General features: G+C 36.6%; 1 protein-coding gene across 2 annotated transcripts in view; it reads left to right on the top strand.

The window, feature by feature from the left end:
- ARHGAP32 (Rho GTPase activating protein 32) overlaps positions 1-21,186 on the top strand; it is a 197,383-nt gene that overhangs the window by 69,422 nt on the left and 106,775 nt on the right. For both annotated transcript variants that reach the window (XM_029957580.1, XM_029957581.1), the window contains one exon: positions 17,067-17,204. In XM_029957580.1, coding sequence (XP_029813440.1) covers positions 17,067-17,204 — 138 coding nt within the window. The remainder of the gene's footprint in view (positions 1-17,066; positions 17,205-21,186) is intronic.

Below are 21,186 nucleotides of genomic sequence, written 5' to 3' on the forward strand. Positions count from 1 at the left end.
TCTGATATTTATATGTGATACAAAGTGATCAGCATGATAAGTATGGTTACCATCTCTTCACTGCTGATATTATTTACTTGACTCTCCCCTTTTTTTTCTTGATTAGTCAGCTAAATATCTTTGTTTTTTAAAGATTTTATTTTTTTAAGTAATCTCTATACCCATTATGGGGCTCAAACTCACAACTTCAAGGTCAAGAGTCATGTGCTTCACTGACTGAGCCAGCCAGGCACCACTGGCTAAAGGTTTATCAATTTTGTTTATCTCTTCTAGGAACCAACACTTAGTTTCATTGCTCTTTTCTAATGTTTATTAGTTTTTATTTCATTTATCTGCTCTGATCTTTATTATTTTGTGTCTTCTACTAACTTTGGTTTTGTTTTTCTTTTTCCGATTTCTGTTGGTGTAAGTTTAGATTGTTTGAGGTTTTTCTTCTTTCTTGAGGTAGGCCTGTTTTGTTCTAAACTTCCCTCTTGGAACTGCTTTTGCTATTCCCTTAAGATTTTGAACTGTTGTGTTTCCATTTTCATTTTTTTCCAGGAATTTTTTGATTTCTATTTTGATTTCTTTATTGATCAGTTGGTTATTTGCCCTCCAAATGATTGGGTGTTTTTTTTTTTTTCTAGTTTTTGTCTTGTAATTGATTTCTGGTTTCATACTGTTGTTGTGGGAAAAGATGCTTGATATAATTTCAGTCTTTTAAAATTTATTAAGACTTGTTTTGTGGCTGAACATGTGATATGTTCTGGAAAATGTTCCGTGTGCGCTTGCGAAGAATGTGTATTATGCTGTTTTGGTAAAGTTCTATATGTATGTATGTCAAGTTCATCTTAAACACTATTTCAGGTTACTGTTTCCTAATTGATTTTTTTGTCTGGACACTGTATCCACCAATGTAAATGGGGTGTTAAAGTCTCCTACTATTGTTGAATTACTGTCTGTTTCTTGTTTTCTGCCTGTTAACATTTGCCTTATGTATTTAGGGGCTTCTGTTTTGAGTATAGAGATATTTACAATTGTTACACTATCTTGTTGGATGGATGTCTATCATTATGTAATGTCTTTCTTTGTCTCTTGTCATAGTCTTTATTTTAAAGTCTGTTTTGTCTGATAGCAGTATTGCTACCCCAGTTTCTTTTTGCTGCATTTGCATGGAGTATTATTTTCCATCCTTTTACTTTCAGACTGTGTCTTTACTGTCTGAAGTCAATCTTTTATAGACAGCATATAGATACGTCTTGTTTTTTTTAACCCATTTAAGTGACCTATTGTCTTTTGACTGGAGCATGTAGTCCATTTATATTTAAAAGAATTATGGATAGTTTTGTATTCATTGCCATTTTGTTAATTGTTTCCTAATTATTTTTGTATTTCTTCTTGTTCTCTTACCTTGTAACTTGACTTTCTTTAGTGTTATGTTTGGATTACTTTCTATTTATTTTTTTATGTGTCTATTATAGATTCTTGTGGTCAATATCAAGTTCATATGTAACACTCTTTGTATATAGTAGTTTGTTTAAGTTTATGGTCCCTTAGATTAGAACACATTCTGAACATACTACATTTTTACTCCCCACTCCCATCTTTTATGTATTTGAATTCATATTTTACAGGTTTTTTTTTTACCTAGTGTGTCCCTTAACTAGTTATTATACATATTGTTGATTTTACTACATTTGCCTTTTAGTCTTCATACCAGCTTTATGAGTGATTGATCTAACATTTATACTATATGTTAGCTTTTATCAGGGAAATTTTTCTTTTGTAATTTTCTTATTTTAGTTACGGCCCTTTCCTTTATGCTTAAAGAAATCCTTTTAACTTTCTTCTAATGCCAGTTTAGTGGTGAACTTTTTAAAATTTTGCTTGTCTGGGAAACTCTCTATCTCCTTCAGTTCTGACTGAAAACTTTGCTGGTAAACGGTTCTTAGTTATAGGTTTTTTCCTTTCAGCAGTTTAAATATATCATGTGTCTTCCTTCTGGCCTGAACATTTGGCTGCTGAAAAATCAGCTGATAGTCTTATGGATGGTCCCTATACTTACTACTGGCTTTTCTCTTGTTGCTTTTAAGATTCTCTCTTAATTAATTTTTGACATTTAAATTATGTGTCTTGGTGTAGTTCTCTTTGGGTTCAGCTTGTTTGGGGCTCTGTTTACGTACTGGATCTGGATGTCTGTTTTCTTTAAAGTTGAGGAAGTCTTCAGAGGCTCCTTAAGTGGAAGCCTCAAATTTGGAGCCTCTGTAGGACATAGTCCATGCCATCTGGTTACAATGACAAGTCATTATATAGTCTGAGTGATAGTAACAATATTAAAATCTAGTATAACATGAGCCTGGAACAGATACCTGTCATACAGGTCTCATTTAGCCACGTTGGTGTGTCCGAGGAGAATATCAAGCATTTTTAAAGTAATATGCTCTCAAGGCATGTGGGTGGCTCACTTGGTTGAGTGTCCAACTTCAGCTCAGGTCCTGAGCTCACCATTCATGAGTTCAAGCCCCACATTGGGCCCTCTGCTGTCAGCTCAGTGATGACTTCGGATCCTCAGACCCCCTTTCTCTGCCCCTCCTTCACTTGCTCTCTCTCAAAAATAAAATAAACATTAAAAAAATAAAAGATATAAAAATATAAAGTGACTCAGATGCCTTGAAAAATAGATCTTTAATGCCCTGCACAAGCCCTCAACTCCCTGCCTCTCCTGCTAATCCTAAATTAGAATAAGTTGTCTTGGGGCGCCTGGTGGCCCAGCTGGTTAAGCATCTGACTTCAGCTCAGGTCATGATCACACAGTTCATGTGTCTGAGCCCCGCGTCAGGTCCTGTGCTGACAGCTCAGAGCCTGGAGCCTGCTTCGGAAACTGTGTCTGCCTCTCTCTCTGCCCCTCCTCCACTTACACTCTCCCTCTGTCTCAAAGATAAACAAACATTTAAAAAATTCAGAATAAGTTGTCTTAACCAATATAGGCATATTGTTTTTCAGATGTTCGCTTAATTATCTTTTTATTGTGTCCTTTAAGTAAGCAACTGAAAAAAAAGGTATTTTGTAGAACAAACAGATTAGCTTGTGTGGATAAAAAAACACTCTCGTGTCATAATATTGATCTGAATGGTAATACTTTTTCTTTTCTGAAAATCATACTAATTTTTCCTCTGTGTTCAGTTTGAATTTAATAAAAATTAATAAAAAGTCTAGTGAATTGTTACATGTCAAAAGAAGTTACTAGAAAAACCTTTACTGTCTTAAGTGTTTAACATTCACTAATTTTAAAAAGTCCAAAATGAGATAAGCCCTTACACTAATTGAGCCCCCACTATATCAAATAAATCATTTATTTATTTCAGTGGTAACGAGTCTCAATACCAGTCTATATTCAATTGTTTTATTCTTTAGCAAGTAAGCAAACATAAGCATTTACTTACTCACTTATTTGTTAAAGTGTATTTATTTTGCGAGAAAGTACATGTGTGGGAGAGGCAGAGAGGGAGGGAGAAGGAAAATTCCAAGCAGGCTCTGCACTCTCAGTGGAAGGAGCCCTATGCGAGACTTGAACTCACAAACCTGTAGAGCATGACTTGAGCTGAAATCAAGAGTTGGATGCTCAACTGATTGACTCACCCAGGTGCTTCTCGGACATTGGCTCTTAAGTGTTACTTTTAAAATAGCAAATTTAGGGGTGCCTGGGTGGCTCAGTCGGTTAGCCTCCGACTTCAGCTCAGGTCAAACCTCACATTCTTGGGTTTGAGCCCCGTGTCAGGCTCTGTGCTGACAGGTAGCTCAGAGATTGGAGCCTGTCTTCTGGTTCTGTGTCTCCTCGCCCCTTCCCCTCTCATGCTCTGTCTCTCTCTGTATCAAAAATAAATAAAAAACATTAAAAAAATGTTTTAATGGCAAATTTAAACCTAGCTGTTACAAGAATTGATTATAACATGTGCTCCAGTGAAAATCTTTAGGATTTTTCTTTTCTGTGAGTATAGTTTTGTTAGTGTAAGAAATTGCTGCTTAATAAAGTACTTAATAAAGTACTTACTATTTTATTGTTTCATTGTTAGCTTTAGACCAGTTAAGATCAATGGTTTCATTGTATTTGGATTATATGGTATTTTAATGATAATTCATCAGTATATAATAGTTTATTTTTCTGAGGATCAAGTTTTTAATAAATATTTATAATACTCTGAAGGCTTCTTTATGTCCTGGTAGGTGGGGTAAACAGTTGGTTTTAGGGAAATGCTTTCCTGCCTCAAAATATCTTCTGCTACCCTGCTTGAAATTCCACCATCAGAAATGCATTCCTTGGTATTAAGTATCTCCTGCACTCAGTCCTTTTAAAAAATGCTGTTACTAAGGGTGGGGTTGACTCTTCACATTTGCAGAGCATCTGTGTATGAACAAAATGTATAGAGAGATTTTAAACATCCAAACCTTGTAACTCTTCTGTGAAATGTAGATGTTACTATTTTCATTTTATAGGTGAGTAAAATGTTGCTGATAGCTTTAAGAAGTTAACTTACATAACCGTCTCTATCTAGGATAAGGCCCAGCTGAAATTTAAATCAGGTCATTCTCTTTTCTCTGAAATTGAATCAGACCATTAAAGAAAGAATTCATTCTTTTTCAGTTAACTTTCATATGGTAAAGGGATTTCCAAGGACATGGGCGAGTACTGTTCTTCTCTGAAACAATTGCAAATATATCTAGAATTTGTCTTTTACCATCTCTGCTATTACCAAGCTTTATCTTGTTGGGATGTTGTGATTAGCATTTGTATTTGCATCCTGCAATCACTTATAACCATTTAAATTGCTAGAGTGATGTAAAATGTAATTTGAAACATGTTGTCTACACTCTTCGATAGATTTTCACTGTATTTAATACTGAACCCAAACTGTTAACGAAGGCCTGTAAGGACCCCACCTGATCAGGACCTTGCCTCTATCTCTTTTACATCATGTCATGACAGTGTGCCCGTTCCTATGTCTGGCTATGCTAGCTTTTGTTCTATTTTTAATTTCTTTTCTTTTCTTTACTTTTATTTATTAAAAGTTTTTATTTATTTTAGAGAGGGAGTGAGAGGGAGAAGGAGAGAGAGAGAATGAATGAATGAATGTGAGTGGGAAAGGGGCAGAGAGAGAGAGAGAGAGAGAAAGAGAGAGAGAGAGAGAGAGAGAGAGAGAGAGAAGGAGAATTCTAAGCCTCACATGGGACTAGAACTCACAAACCATGAGATCATGACCTGAGCTGAAATCATGAGTCAGATGCTTAATCGGCTGAGCCACTCAGGTGTCCCATAAGGAGTTTTTTTTTGTATTGTTTTTGTTTTTTTTATTTATAAAACAAGTGAATTTCTAAAATGTTCTGATCATTTGTAGTTGAACCTTGAACAACACTGGTTTGACTACCATGGTTCCACTTATATATAGATTTTTTTGCTATATATAGTATAATTCTGTAAATGTATTTTCTCTTCCTTGTAATTTTCTTAATAACGCATTTTTCTCTATCTTTATTTTAAGAATAGTACATAATATAACAAAAATATGTTTATTGACTGTTAATATTATTGGCAAGGTTTCCAGTCAAGAGTAAGCTATTAGCAGTTATGTTTGGAGGAGCAAAACTTACATGTGGGTTTTCGACTGTGCCGGGGAGTCAATGTGCCTTATCCCCATGTTGTCTGAGGGTCAGTTGTACTTTATTCCATTTTGGAAATTTGATGAATTTCTGCCAAAATGGTAGGTATTTACTATTTTTAGAATTTTCTCAGTGAACATGAGTTTTAAATGTTTTGCAAATTATATTAAGGTTTTCATTTTGTGAGAGACAGTCTGAATAAAAGGACAGACTTTTTCCTGGCACAAGAACATTTTTAAAAAATTTAGAAGAAATTAGTTCACTGATTTAGGAGGAAATGAATTTTGAAATCCAATCCCTCACCATTTTTAGGCTGATTTGCATTTATGTAGTTGGTTGATGATTTTTATTTCCTTGAGTGAGACGGTTTAGATGGAAGAAAACATGATTTCTTTTTAAAAGTTAATAGAGTTGATTTTTTTTAGAGTAGTTTTCGGTTCACAGCAAACTTCAGTAGAAAGTACAAGGTTCTGGTGTACCTCTTATCCCCACACATGCTCAACCTTGTCTACTATAGATGTCTTTCCCCGACATGGCACATCTGTGACAATGATGAGCCTATACTGACATACCTTTGTCAGCAAAGTTTCAGTCCTAGTGTTGCATATTCTGTGGGTTTGGATAAATTTATAATTATATGTACCCACCATTAAGGTATCCTGCAGAATTGTTTCACTGGCCTAAAAATTCCGTGCTTTATTTATCTCTCGTTTCTCCCTAACCAGTGGCAACCACAGATATTTTTACTGTCTCTAGTTTTTGCCTTTTTCAAAATGTCTTGTAGTTCAAGTTGTACAGTACTCAGGCTTTTCAGCTTGGTTTCTTTCACTTAGTGATATGCATTTAAGTTTCCTCCATGTCTTCTAATGGCTCGATAGTTTCTTTTTTATTGCTGATTAATATTGCATTTTCTGGATTTACCACAGTTTATATATACATTCACCAGCTGAAGGATATCTTGCTTGCTTCCAGGTTTCTACATTTAAAGAATTTTTTTTTAGGTTTTCATTTTTCTTTTTTTTGAGTGTCAGAGAGAGAGCACGAGCAGGGGAGGGATAGAGAGAAAGAGGGAGACACAATCTGAAGTAGACTCCAGGCTCTCAGCTGTCAGAACAGAGCCTGATGCAGGGCTTGAAATCACAAAATATGAGATCATGATGTGAGCTGAAGTCGGATGCTTAACCGACTGAGCCACCCAGGCACCTGTAAGTTTCAGCATTTATGAATAAATCTGCTATAAACATATATGTATAGGCATTCGTGTGGATAAAACTTTTTAGCTCATTTGGATAAATACCAAGGAGTCCAATTGCTGGAACCTGTGGTGAGGTATGTTTAGTTTTATAAGAAACTGACAAACTGTCTTCCAAAGTGGGTTTACCGTTTTGTATACCTACTAGCAATGAAAGATATTTTCTGTTGTTTCACATCTTTGTCAGTATTTGGTTTTACCAGTTCTGGATTTTTGCCATTCTTATAGGTGTGTGGTGTTATCTCATTTTAGTTTGCATTTCCCCGATGACACATTATGTGGAACATTTTTTCATATACTTATCTATTATTTGCATATCTTTTTGGTGAGGTGTCTGCTTATATCTTTCAACTTTTTTTTTGGTCTTGTTTTAATATTTGTTTATATTTGAGAGAGAAAGAGAGAGCGAGCATGGATGGGGGAGGGGCAGAGAGAGGGAGACTCAGAATCCGAAGCAGGCTCCAGGCTCTGAGCTGTCAGCACAGAGCCCAGCGTAGAGCTTGAACTTAAGAATTATGAGATCATGACCCGAGCCGAAGTTGGACACTCAACTGACTGAGCCACATAGGCGCCCTGGGACTGTTTTTAACAGTTGTTTGTTTTCTTATTATTGATTTTTAAGAGTCCTTTGTATATTTTAGATACAATATATTTATTTAGATACAATATATTTAGATTTCTTTATCAAATATGCCTTTTGCCAGTATTTGCACCAAGCCTATTACTTTGTCTTTGCATTTTATTGATAGTGTTTTGATACTGCAGAAAATTTTAATTTCAGTGAAGTCCAGCTCATTAATTCTTTCTTTCATGGATTGTGCCTCTGATGTTGTATCTAAAAAAGTTCATCACCAAATCCAAGATCATCTGTATTTTCTGTGTTATCTTCTATGAGTTTTATCATTTTGTATTTTACATTGAGGTCTGTGATCCATTTTGAGTAAGGTTTTAAAAGCTGTAAAGTCTGTGCCTAGATTTATATTTTTACCTGTATATTTTGCCAGTTTTTCCAAAACGGTTTGTTGAAAAGACTTCTTTTTTTATCCATTGTGTTTCCTTTTCTCTTTTGTCAAAGATCAGTTGAGAGTTATTTATGTGGGTCTATTTCTGGGTTCTCTGTTCTGTTCCATTGATGCATTTGTTAAATTTTTTTTTTTTTTTTTGCCAATACCCCACTGTTGTGTTGATGTTTGTAGCTTTATGCTATGTCTTTAAGTGACTTGGTGTCAGTCTTCCAACTTTGTTCTTCTTTTTTAATATTGTGTTAGCTATTGTTAAGTCTTTTGCCTCTCTCTATATACTTTAAAATGATAAAAATAACTTGCTTTGGTTTTAATTGGCATAGCACTGTGAATCTGTAGATCAAGTTGGGAAGAAATGACACATTGACCATACTGAGCCTTCTCTCCAGGAACATGGTATATGTCTCAAAGTTTTTTAGTTGTTTACTTTTACCAGAATCTTGTAGTTTTCCTCATACAAATCTTGTACATAGTCCAAAAGATTTTAAAGGTTTATTTAATTTTGAGAGAAAGAGAGACAGACTTTGAGTGGGAGGGGGCCAGAGAGAGAGAGAGAGAGATAGAGAATCTGAGCTGTCAGCACAGAGCCCGACATGGGGCTTGAACTCGTGATCTGTGAGTTCAACTGACTGAGCCACCCAGGTGCCCCAGTTTTTTTAGATTTATGCTTACTTATTTTTTGGGGGGACGTGCTGATATAAATACTATTGTGTTGTTAATTTCAAATTGAACTTACTCATTGTTGGTACATTGGAAAGCAGTTGGCTTTTGAATGTTAACTTTGTATTCTAGTATTTTGGTATAATCACTTAGTAATTGCAGGAGACTTTCAGACAACTCTTTTATATTGTATACCTAGTGATCATGTCATCTGTGTACAAAGGCTGTTTAATTTCTTCCTTTCCCATCTGTATACCTTTCCCTTGTCTTGTCTTTTCTTTTTAGCTAGGAATTCCAGTACAGTGTTGAAAAGCAGTGGAAAGAGGGGACATCTTTACCTTGTTTCTGATCTTTCTTGGAAAGCAAGTTTCTCACTGTTACAGTCATAGATTTTTTATAGATATTTTTTATCAAGTTGAGGACATTTCGCACAAGTCATAGTTTACTGAGAATTTTTAATCATGAATGAATGTTGGATATTGTTAAATGCTTTTTGTACATCTGTTGATGTGGGTATGTGATTTTTCTTCTTTAGCTTATTGATGTAACTGATTACATGAACTGATTCTGAATGCCGAACAAACTTTGCATGCATGCCTGGGATAGATTCCACTTGATTGTGGTATATAATTTTTTTTCTGTGTTGTTTGATTCGATGAGATTTTTGTTGATGTTTTTCATCAATATTTTTGAGAGATATTGGTCTGTAGTTTTCCTTTTTTGTAATATCTTTGTGTTATTTTGGTAGTAGGTTAATTCTCGCATCATAGAATGAATTGGGAAGTATTCTCTGTGTTTCAGTCTTCTGAAAGAGATTGTAGAAAGTTGGTGTAACTTCTTTCTTAAATATTTGATATAATTCAAACAATGTGAACCAATCTTGGCCCAATGCTTTCTCTTTTGGAAGTTTATTAATTATCGTCTCAGTATTTTAAGTAGATACAGGCCTTAGTCACATTGTTCATTTCTTTCTGTGTGAGTTTTAGCAGGGGTTGTGTCTTTCAGAGACCAGTCAGTTTCCTCTAATTTATCAAGTGTATGAGCATGTATTATTTATTAGCTTTTTAATGTTCATATGATATGTTTTGATGTTCCCTCTAATTTGTGTTCTCTCTTCTTTTTGTCTTACTTAGTTTTGCCAGGGATTTGTTGATTTTATTGATCTTACCAAAGACTCAATTTTTGGTTTTGTTTGTTTTCTCTATTAACTTTCTGTTTTCAAGTTCATTGATTTCTGCTATAATTTTTTTATTTCTTCTGTTAACTTGGTTTTAAGTTTCTGTTATTTTAAGGCAGAATTATAGATGATTGAGTTTAGACCTTCTTTTCTAGACTGCCAAATCTCTTCAATTCTGGGGATAAAGGTTTTCCCTGTGACTTTATCTCATGGATCTATGAGGAGTTACTGATTTTTCAGTTTGTTCAGCTTTATACTTATTAGGACAAAGTGGTAACGTAAATACTGGAAATAAAATTGGAAGTCTGATTATTAACTTTGACAGACAGGATCATTTCTGAAATGTGACTGAATCATAATGTGTTTTTATCAGGCTTCTTATATTTGTGTGGTACTTCATAGGACAAAGCCAGAGGAACTAAAAATTGAACTTGCAGAACAAATGTAAAACACAAAACAATATATTTTAAATACCTCTTTAAAAAATATATTTAAGATATGTAAAACCTTGGATTGTGAGTAACTTGTTCTGCAAGATGAGCAAGCATTTCTAATAAATTTTAACTTGATAAACAAGCAACTTCTTGCAATATGATGCCAAATGTCATATGATCACAGTTGAGCCAATAGTTCTTGAAATTCTCTTTGATACACAAGTGTTTTGGATTATAAGCATGTTTTCAGAATGAATTTTCACAAACCAAGTTTTACTATACTTCTATAGGAAGAAGTCTTAAGTAAGAAGGACCTACTAACTTCTTTCTCACTTTTTTTAAACAAAAAAATTAGTATTTTAGTGTATTAAGCCATTTAATATATTACTTCAGAATGCATTCAAGGAAATTTCTTTCTTTTTTAAAAAAATTTAAATTTTGTTTAAATCCAAGTCCGTTAACATACAGTATAATGATGATTTCAGGAGTAGAATCCAGTGACCCATCACTCACATACAACACCCCAGTGCTCATCCCAACAAATGCCCTCCCCAATGCCCATCACCCATGTAGTCCGTCCCCCCCACCAATACCCCTACAGCAACCCTCAGTATACGCTCCGTATTTAAGAGTCTCTTATGGTTTGCCCTCCTTTCTCTTTTTATCTTATTTTTCCTTTTCCCCTATGTTCATCTGTTGAGTTTCTCAAATTCCACCTGTGAGTAAAGTCAAAAGATATTTGTCTTCTGTGATTGACTTATTTTGCTTAACATAACACCCTCTAGTTCCGTTCACGTTGTTGCACATGGCAAGGTTTCATTCTTTTTGATAACCAAGTAGTATTCAGTGTGTGTGTGCGTACCACATCTTCTTATCCATTCATCAGTTGATGGACATTTGGGCTCTTTCCATTATTTGGCTATTGTTGATAGTGCTGCTATAATCATTGGGGTGCATGTCTCTTTGAATCAGCATTTTTGTATCCTTTGGAAAAATACCTACTAGTGAAAATGCTGGGCCATAGGGTAGATCTATTTTTAATTTTTTGAGAAACCTTCAAGGAAAGTTCTTGACAAACAAACTATTTCAAGAAAAGTGTTAGAACTTTCGAAGGGCTAATAGTTACATCAGATACTTTGGCTGGACATTCAGTATAATAGGGTTTGATAAGTTTGATAAGCAATAATGATAGGAGTATATAATATACTTTAGTAGAAACGTCAAAATATAAATAGATAATTCTTAAAAGCATATAATTTTCACCATTTGGAAAATTTAAATGCTTTTATAAATATTAGTATAAATGCAGTAAAATAGGCATATATTGTAAAAATTGGTGCAGTCTTCCCATTTTTAGAAATTGTGTGTGTATTTTAACTTTTTAGTTAAAAATAAGGTTAGTCCTATAAAAATTTGCAAAAATAGTGTAGAAAGATTCAGTATACTCTGCATTTAGGTTTAGATGATGTCACAGTTTTTAGGAATTTATTCTTTTAAAAAAATTTAATGTTTATTTTTGAGAGAGAGAGAGAGAGAGAGACAGAGCATGTGTAGGGGAGGGGCAGATAGGAGACACAGAATCCAAAGCAGGCGCTGAGAACTATCAGCACAGAGCCTAAGGCAGGGCTCAAACTCACTAGCCGTGAGATCATGACCTGAGCTAAAGTTGGACACCACCCACTGAGCCACCCAGGTGCCCCAGGAATTTATTCTGAAGAAGTATAAGAAATTGGAACATAGATACAGGTGTGTTATTAGAATCCTGTTTCAATGATTGTACTTTAACCTGGAGATTTCCCAACTCTATCAGTTTGTACAATTTAACAGGTTTTCCAAAATCAGTCTAGGGTAGTGAAGGTATTGTTAATATTGTCTGTGCGTGTTAGTTTCAACCAAACTAATATTTGTCTGTTGTACCCCATGCATGACAAGTATATGACTAATACAATATTCAAAAGGTATTTTTGTGCCAGACAGCTGTACCAGTGAGAAAAATATCAGTGGTGATAATGAATGTTTAGTGAATGGTTGGCAGGCAGTGTGCTCAGTAACTCACATGCATTATTTCATTTAATCTTTCAACAACCACAGGTACTGTTAACTTCCCTATTTTATAGATGAGTAAATTGAGGTTTAGAAGTTACCTAAGGTCTACCTAGCACGTAGCACATAGTAGTTTAAATTTAAATCCTGCATTACTGATTACTTCTTTCCTCATTGTTTTCTTTCTTCTCTCTTCCTTCTGTTTCACAATCATGTAGATCTGGAAGTCTGTTTTGTATGCCACGGGGAAAGTGATATTCCAGGGGCCAAATGTTACCTTATGTCTTAGTTTGGGGTGCTTTAACAAAGTACCATAAGCTGGGTACCTTATAAACACTATGAATTTTATTTCACACAGTTCTGGAAGCTGGAAGTCTGAGATCAGAAGGTCAGAATGGCAAAGTCTTGGTGAGAGCCAATTTTTAGATGCAAACAGCTGACCTCATAACCTCATGTAGCAGAGCGTAGAGGAGAAGCAGGCTCTCTTAGCGCTCCTAAGTCCTAAGGGCACTAATCCTATTCATGAGGGTTCCACCCTCAAGATCTCACCTCATCCTAATTATTTCCCAAAGGAACCATTTCCTAATGCCATCATATTAAAGGCTTGGGTTTCCACATACGAATTTTGGGGAGATGCAAATATTCAGTCCCTAATACCTTACAATATGTCAGAATATTCTTAATTTAGTGAGGACTGCTTAATGAAAAAGGGATTAAGAGTGGAGCCAATTTCTATTCTAAAAGCACCAGGTAGCAACACATGTAGTACTATGTTTTCTGTATATTAACTACTTCCCTTAGTCTGGTGGCTTGAAAGGAGGAATAGATGTGAATGTACCAAGTTGTCAGATTATTTCTCTCCTTACTTCCAATACAGTGGAATAACTATCTACATGTTTAGAGTTGATCCTGATTGATTGCTTGGCCTTTGTACTAGTGATTTAAAATCCTGATGTTACATTTTCTTCTAAAAGAGAACAGGAAAACAAAACAAAACAAAAATGTCACCAGAATCTATGGGTTATTTTCAGATAATGATATTAAATTTAAGATTTACTTTCCAAAATTAAAGTTGGAAATTCAGCCAGTATGGAAAACAACCTTTGACCTCTAAAGATATATTAACTTCTCTAGTTGAAAACCTGATGTACTTGAAAGTAATCAGTAAAAGTGTTCTTTTTCTTTTGAATTACTCAGCTTTTGGTGACCAGTCATTTGTTCTGCTAAATACCATGGGGTTTTGTTTGGAAACTCTGCTTTCTTATTCTAAATGTTTGGCTGAGAACAATTTCTCTAAATCAATAAAGAATAGAAATAGCCAGCATGTGCTGAGCCATTTCTGTTAACTGGTACACTACTAATCATTTACATTAATTTGCTTCATTCAGTTCTTAAACACTAGGATTCACAATTAGGACATTCTGTCTTATAATCAAGTTCTTAGCTGTTTCTTTATTTTAGGTATATATATTCAGGATCTGTGCAGGTAATGTAAATAAGGTGTGGTCACTTGTTCAAATTAGACCTTGCTGTACCTAAAGTATTCATATATGTTTTTATTTTGTTTTTTAGAGGTTTTTTTATTTTTAATTTTTGGAAGAGAGAGTGAGTGAGTATGAGCGGGGGGGAGGGGTAGAAAGAGAGGGGGCCAGAAGATCAGAAGCAGACTATATATGCTGACAGCAGCAAGCCCGATTCTGGGCTCAAACTCACAAACCAAGAGATAATGATCTGAGCCAAATTTGGACCCTCAACCAATGGAGCCACCTAGGCTCCCCCACATACTTTTTTTATGTTTATTTTTGAGAGAGAGAGAGAGAAGAAGCAAACGCATGCAAGTCGGGGAAGGGTGGAGAAAGAGAGACAGCGGCTCTGTAGAGGGCTCTGTGCTGACAGCAGAAAGCCCCATGTGGGGCTCCAACTCACAAACCACTAGATCATGACCTGAGCCTGAGGCAAATTTGGTGGCTTAACCAACTGAGCCACCCAGGTGCCCTCCCCATATACATTAAAAAAACAAAACAAAACAACAACAACAAAAAAAACAAACCACTTTAGGCCTAATCAAGTCAGAAGATAGAATGAATAGAGTTAAAATACTATGGATGATGGACATAAAACCTTGTTCAGATGAAAATTTAAATTATTTTTATTTGACATGTATTTTTAAAATTTTTAAAATATTTTTTATTTCTTTTTGAGAGACAGCTTGAGCAGGGGAGGGTCAGAGAGAGAGAGGGAGACACAGAATCTGAAGACAGGCTCCAGGCTCTGAGCTAGTTGTCAGCACAGAGCCCGACGTGGGGCTTGAACCCACGAACCATGAGATCACAACTTGAGCCAAAGCCGGACATTCAACTGACTGAGCCACCCAGGCGCCCCTATTTGACATGTATTTTAATTTCTACTTTCTCACATACCTGAGGCTTTGAACAAATTACTTAATTTGTGATTAGATTCATAGAGAAGCAACTAAAATCTTACTTGTTTTGGAAAAAGTACTGCATACACGCATATATGGTAAAGGTATAAAATGCACTTATGCATGATAACAATGGACATCAGCTCCTGTCTTTACCTTTAGAAGGAGAACAAAGAATGGTGCTTTGTATCTATAGTAATTGGTTCTTTAAAATAACATCCAGGGGCTTCTGGGTGGCTCAGTCGGTTAAGCGTCCGGCTTTGGCTCAGGTGATGATCTCACAGTTCATGGGTTCGAGCCCTGCATTGTGTTCTGTGCTGACAGCTAGCTCAGAACCTGGAGCCTGCTTCAGACTCTGTATCTCCCTCTCTCTCTGTCCCTCACTTGCTCGTACTGTCTCTCTCTGTCTCTCAAAAAATAAATAAAGATAAAAATTAGAAAAATAAATAAATAAAATAACATCCAGAGGTTTGAGACAAAAAAGTTAACGTCTGTTTAATCCCTGTGATAGAGATAAAAGTATGTGATAAAGTATTTTGTATACTTTTCTGGTATTTGAAGTGTTGCTTTGTTTTAAAAAATACAAAAGAGAAAATAATTGCAACTATATGCTAAGTTTTTCCTTTTTTTTCCTGCCTTTATTATTTTTTTCCCCCCATCCCAAAGGATCCAGTATTTAACTCCCTGTGGTTATTTAGGAAATCTTTAGGTTAGAATACAGTATTAGAACTGAGAAAACAAAGGCACTTACTTCAGCAAAGAGTAAAAGAATGAATTTCCATAGCCAGAGAAGCAGCAGTTAAAGATCAGGGAGGCAATAAAGGTACCAAACATCTCATAAACTGAATAAATGCAAGTAATTGAGCATAACTGCAGGCAAATAAAGGGCACGGAGGAGTAATGACTGAGATCAGAGTATAAATTCAGACAGAACCTAGATGATGAAAACCAGGGTCTGTGCAAGTATATTAGGACTTTATCCTGTGGATTGGTGGTTCCCAGTTCAGGCTGATCATCACAATTAACTGGATCTCATTTTAGACTCATAGAACTAGCGTGTCTTAGAATAGTGACCAAGACACTGTTCTTTAAAAGGCTCTGCCACATGTTTTGTCTTAATTCATTCTAAAAACGCTCTCAGACAGGGAGTTGGTACTGTTCTCCATGTATGTGATAGAGAATTTCAGTCCAGAGTAAGATTATACAAGTTGATCATGTTAGTTTTAATATACCTGTGTGTAGAATTCACATCTCTCTCGTATGGAGTGGTACATTCTGCTTCTGGCCCATTTGTCTGGAGCACATGGAGAAGATCTACACTAAAAGCATTTCTTCAGTTCTGAGATGGTTGCTCTGAGGGCTTCCTTGTAGATTTTTATGAGATGAGAGCCTCTGTATAAAATTAGGTAAAATTGCAGAACTAAATGGTGTACATTTGCGACCTGCTCATCAGTGCTGACCCAAGGGAGCTTTTGAAGGATTTTTGACAGTGTCACCTGATATGCTTTGTATTTTGTAATAGTGGGAAGAGGAGCAGGGGAGATCAAAGGTGAAGACAATTAGCAGTATTCCCAGTAAAAAATGATATTCATCCCTACTAAATTTGGGCTAGAGGAAGTGATAGCATTGAGAAAAAATTATAAGGTAGAATGTAATAATAAATATGCTCTGGGAGTGGATTTTCATTTTTTTTTCCAATTTTATTTTAGAGAGGGAGTGAGAGCAAGTGGGAAGAGTGGCAGAGAGAAAGAGAGATAAATAGAGAAAGTCAGAGAGAAAATCTTAAGCAGGTTCCATACTCAGCATACAGCCTAAGGTGGAGCTCAATCCCACAGTCCTGGGATCATGACTTGGGCCAAAATCAAGAGTCAAATATTCAACCAACTGAGCCGACTACACACCCCAGATTTTCATTTTTGAGATTGGGCAAGGCAAGGAAGAAAGCCTGGGAAATGGGGAAGGAATATGTGTTCTAGATAATAGATGCATATTGACTATGTATTGATGAGGACTTTAGTGGTTTTGGTTTTCCAGTCTTAGTCATAGAAAATGTTCACGATACCTAGCAATAACTTGGTTTTGTTTTTCCTTAACTTTTGATTATAGTCCCCCCCTCAACTTATTTTATGGTTCTTTCTGTGGCTTTAAGGGTGCATGCTATCTTACCATGTCACAGTTACTACTCCCAGAGAGCCAGTGGACTTTGACCAGCAGTAAAGAGAGTGGAAAGTTTTATCTTATTTCCATTATTGACCTTTTGATGTAGTGTAACTACATTATTTACCTGTTTACTAACAAGTTGATAGAAGCTTTTCACTAGAAAATACAAAGTCTCATGATAATACCATTATAGAATAAGGCCTGATTCATAAACATTTTCTAATAGAGTCAGATTATAAGGGTCCTTTTTTCTTACCCATAGGGTAAAAGTTGGATTGTTAAAAGAAGTTATGAAGATTTTCGGGTACTTGATAAACATCTTCATTTATGTATTTATGACCGACGATTCTCCCAACTCTCAGAGCTTCCCCGTTCTGATGCTTTGAAGGATAGTCCAGAGGTAAGCATTTAGTATTTCGCAGCATTAATCACTGTATGTAAATTAGAAAGTTTTGCCTGTATACTAAATAAAAGCTTATATTTAACACTCAGGATTATTCTTGGGATTGTTTAATTATTTTATAACTGAAAAAGTTTTAATTCCACGTAAAATGTTTAGAATTAAAATAGGTTTAGGGAGAGAGGCAAGATGGCAGAGAAGTAAGGAGCTCTATAATCTTTGCCCGCCTCCATCTATCAAACTGAAAAGGACTGAAGCATCAATACTCTGATCTGCAAGAGTGGGGGGAGAACACACAGACTCCAGAAAGAAGACAACATCAAAGATGCCTGAGTGAGTGCGAACTGGGGAAATTAAAAAAACAGGCTGGTCCCTGGAGATGCTGAGGGGGTGGGAGCCCCAAACCACACAGGGAAAGTGAGTGGAGCCCCAGAGAGACAAAGGGAAGAGAAAGAGAGACTGAAAACATTCATAGTAATGTCTCCAGAGAAGAGATAAAGAACTTAGCCAGGACAGAGAGATTGTCACCCCATATATAACCGCTGGGCTCAAGGAGAGAAACCCGTCCCATGTAGCTGGCGAATTCTTCCTTGGGCTCAGCAGCAGTGGGGGGGCGGGGGGCGGAAAAACAGACCCCTCCCCTTGTACGATTGAAGCTAGGTGGCCGACCGCCTGCAGCAACACCAGTTCCGGGTGGCACCAGAAAAACAGGCCTCACTTCTACACAATCGCGACTGAATGGCTGGCTGCTGTGGGAGCGCACCTCATCTCTGGTGGTGGCGACGCAATCTTGGTGGTGCCAATGGAAACAGCTCCTTACCCCTATGAGATCCCGGCTGTGAGACCAGCCACCGCCAGCACCCGAGGGAGTGCATCTCATCTCCAGTGAGGTGGGATTGTGAAAATACAGCTTGGCTCGCCCATGGCACAAGGAGATGGGACTCAAGGAAGCTGCTTGCAGAGCTTGGTTCAAGCAGAGCTTGGGGTGCCACCATTCTTGGGATTATTTAATTATTTTATACTGAAAAAGTTTTAATTCCTTGTAAAATGTTTAGAATTAAAATAGGTTGGGGGAGAGAGGCAAGATGGCAGATGAAAACTAAAACAGGAGGCATCACAATCCCAGACTTTAACCTCTACTACAAAGCTGTCATCATCACGATAGTATGGTATTGGCACAAAAACAGACACATAGACCAATGGAATAGAATAGAGAACCCAGAATGGACCCACAAATGTATGCCAATTAATCTTTGACAAAGCAGGAAAGGTTATCCAATGGAAAAAAGACTGCCTTTTTAGCAGGTGGTGCTGGGAGAACTGGACAGCAACATGCAGAAGAATGAAACTAGACCACTTTCTTACTCCATACACAAAAATAAACTCAAAATGGACCAGAATGTGAGACAGGAAACCATCAAAACCCTTGAGAAGAAAACATGAAACAGCCTCCTTGACCTGGACCGCAGCTATTTCCTACTCAATCAATCCCCAAAGGCAAGGGAGTCAAAAGCAAAGCTGAACTCTTGGGACCTCATCAAGTTTCAAAGCTTCTGCACTGCAAAGGAAACAATCAAGTAAACTAATAAGCAACCGATGGAATGGGAGATGATAGTTGCAAATGACATATCAGATAAAGGACTAGTATCCAAAATCTACAAGGAACTCATCAAACTCCACACCCAAAAACTGAATAATGCAGTGAAGAAATGGGCAGAAGACATGAATAGACACTTCTCCAAAGAGGGCATCCAGATGGCCAACAAACACATGAAACAATGCTCAACATCACTCATCATCAGGGAAATACAAATCAAAACTACACTGAGATAACATCTCACACCAGTCAGAGTGGCTAAAATGAACAAATCAAGAGACTATAGATGCTGGTGAGGATGTGGAGAAACGGGCACCCTCCCACACTGTTGGTGGCAAAGTACACTGGTGCAGCCACTCTGGAAAACAGTGTGGAGGTTCCTCAGAAAACTATCCATAGAACTCCCCTGTGACCCAGCACTAGCACTGTTGGTGATTTACCCAAGGGATGCAGAAGTGCTGATGCATAGGAGCACATGTACCCCAATGTTCATAGCAGCATTTTCAACAATAGCCATGGAAAGCGCCTAAATGTTCATCATCTGATGAGTGAATCAAGAAGATGTGTTTTATATATAGTAGAATACTACATGGCAATGAGAAAGAATGAAATATGGCCATTTGTAGCAAAGTGGATGGACCTCGAGGGTGTCATTCTAGGCGAAATAAGCCAGGCAGAGAAGGACAGATACCATATATTTTCACTCATAGGTCTATCAGGAGAAACCTAACAGAGGACCATGGGGCGGGGACGGGGGAATAAGAATTAGGAGGAGGGAGGCAAATCATGAGAGGCGCTTGAAAATACTGAAAACAAACTGAGGGCTGAAGGAGGAGAGGAAAGGGAGGGTGAAGGTCATGGAGGAGAGCACTTGTGGGGGAAGAGCACTGGGTATTATATGGAAACCAATTTAACAATAAACTATATATGAAGCTGAAAAAAATAAGGTTGGTGTGTAATTTTATTTAAAAATTCATAATATATAAATGGGCTATATATGTGAGCAGACCATTCTTTAAAGAGAATATAAAATACGGAAGCAAAAATATATAAAAATGTTGACCTCACTAATACTTAAAGAAAGGCATATCTTACCATGGTGTGCCATATCTGTGCCCTTAGTTCTACCTGCCAAATTTCTAGTAAAAAAAGATTTAAAAAATGTAAATGGGAAGAGAGTCTTTATAATATCAGAAAATAAAAACCTTCAAAATTGTGAGGAATTTTTATTTTGTTTTATTTAATTTTTGAGGGAGAGGGAGAGAAAGATTCCTAAGCAGGCTCCATGACCATCGCAGAGCCTTACATGAGGCTTGATCTCACAACCATGAAATCATCTTTGAAAGTAGATGGGATAAGATTTATGGGCATGAGCAAATTCAGCATGAAAAACATGTACAGGTGTATTGAAGAAGACAGATAAACTAGAAATCTTTTTTAAAAAATTATTTAGTGTGTATTTATTTTTGAAGGAGAGAGAAACAGAGCATGAGCAGGGGAGGGGAGGAGAGAGAGGGAGACACAGAATCTGAAGCAGGTTCCAGGCTCTGAGCTTTTAAGCACAGAGCGTGACGTGGGGCTCAAACTCATGAACTGTGTGAACTTGACCTGAGCTGAAGTTTAATGCTTAATTTACTGATAGAGTCACCCAGGCACTCCTAGAAATCTTAATCGTAAAAGCCAAATAAATAAAGAAATTGAGAAGAGCAAACAGAGGGCTTTCAGTAGCAAGGCTATTATCCACAGAAAGAGAAGAGGGAATCACAGTCATGGAATGAGAGTAGGTTTTTATAAAGACAAAGAAGTCAGACATCTTAGAAATGAATGTATACTTATTTAAATTAATTTTAGTCATAGCAAACCTGAAGAGCTGGACTGTGTGCAAAATGGACACAAATGAAGAGAGCATTAGTGAGCTGGGAGAGAAAACTTTATAAACTACACAGTCCCATGAGGGAACGAAAGCTAAAAGTTGTGCGAGAACAGTTGGGAATCAGAGAATAGATCCTTAAGTTCCTACTTCCCTCTTCCAGGAGTTATAGCAGGATACAGTAGATGGAAGTAGCTAAAAATTATTTTAAGAAAATTCCCTAAAACTAAAGAAAGGCATGTTTCAGGTCAAATGAGCCCACTAAGTGCTAAATATAATGACTGAGAAGACATGCATCTAGAAACTGTGGTGAAATTTAAAAAAGCCAAAAAAGAGAACCCAAAAAGCTTTCAGAGTGGAAAAAAACATGCTTTAAAAAAAAAAGAACAAGAATTATATTGACATTAAGACTCAATAGCTGCTTGAAAATAGTGCAGATACATTTCAAGTCCTGAGGGGAAGCCATTTCAAATCTGTAATTTCAAGGCAATTAAGTAGGTAGGAAGGACAAAATA

Source organism: Suricata suricatta, chromosome 11, assembly GCF_006229205.1.
Source record: "Suricata suricatta isolate VVHF042 chromosome 11, meerkat_22Aug2017_6uvM2_HiC, whole genome shotgun sequence".
Classification (NCBI taxonomy): Eukaryota; Metazoa; Chordata; class Mammalia; order Carnivora; family Herpestidae; genus Suricata; species Suricata suricatta.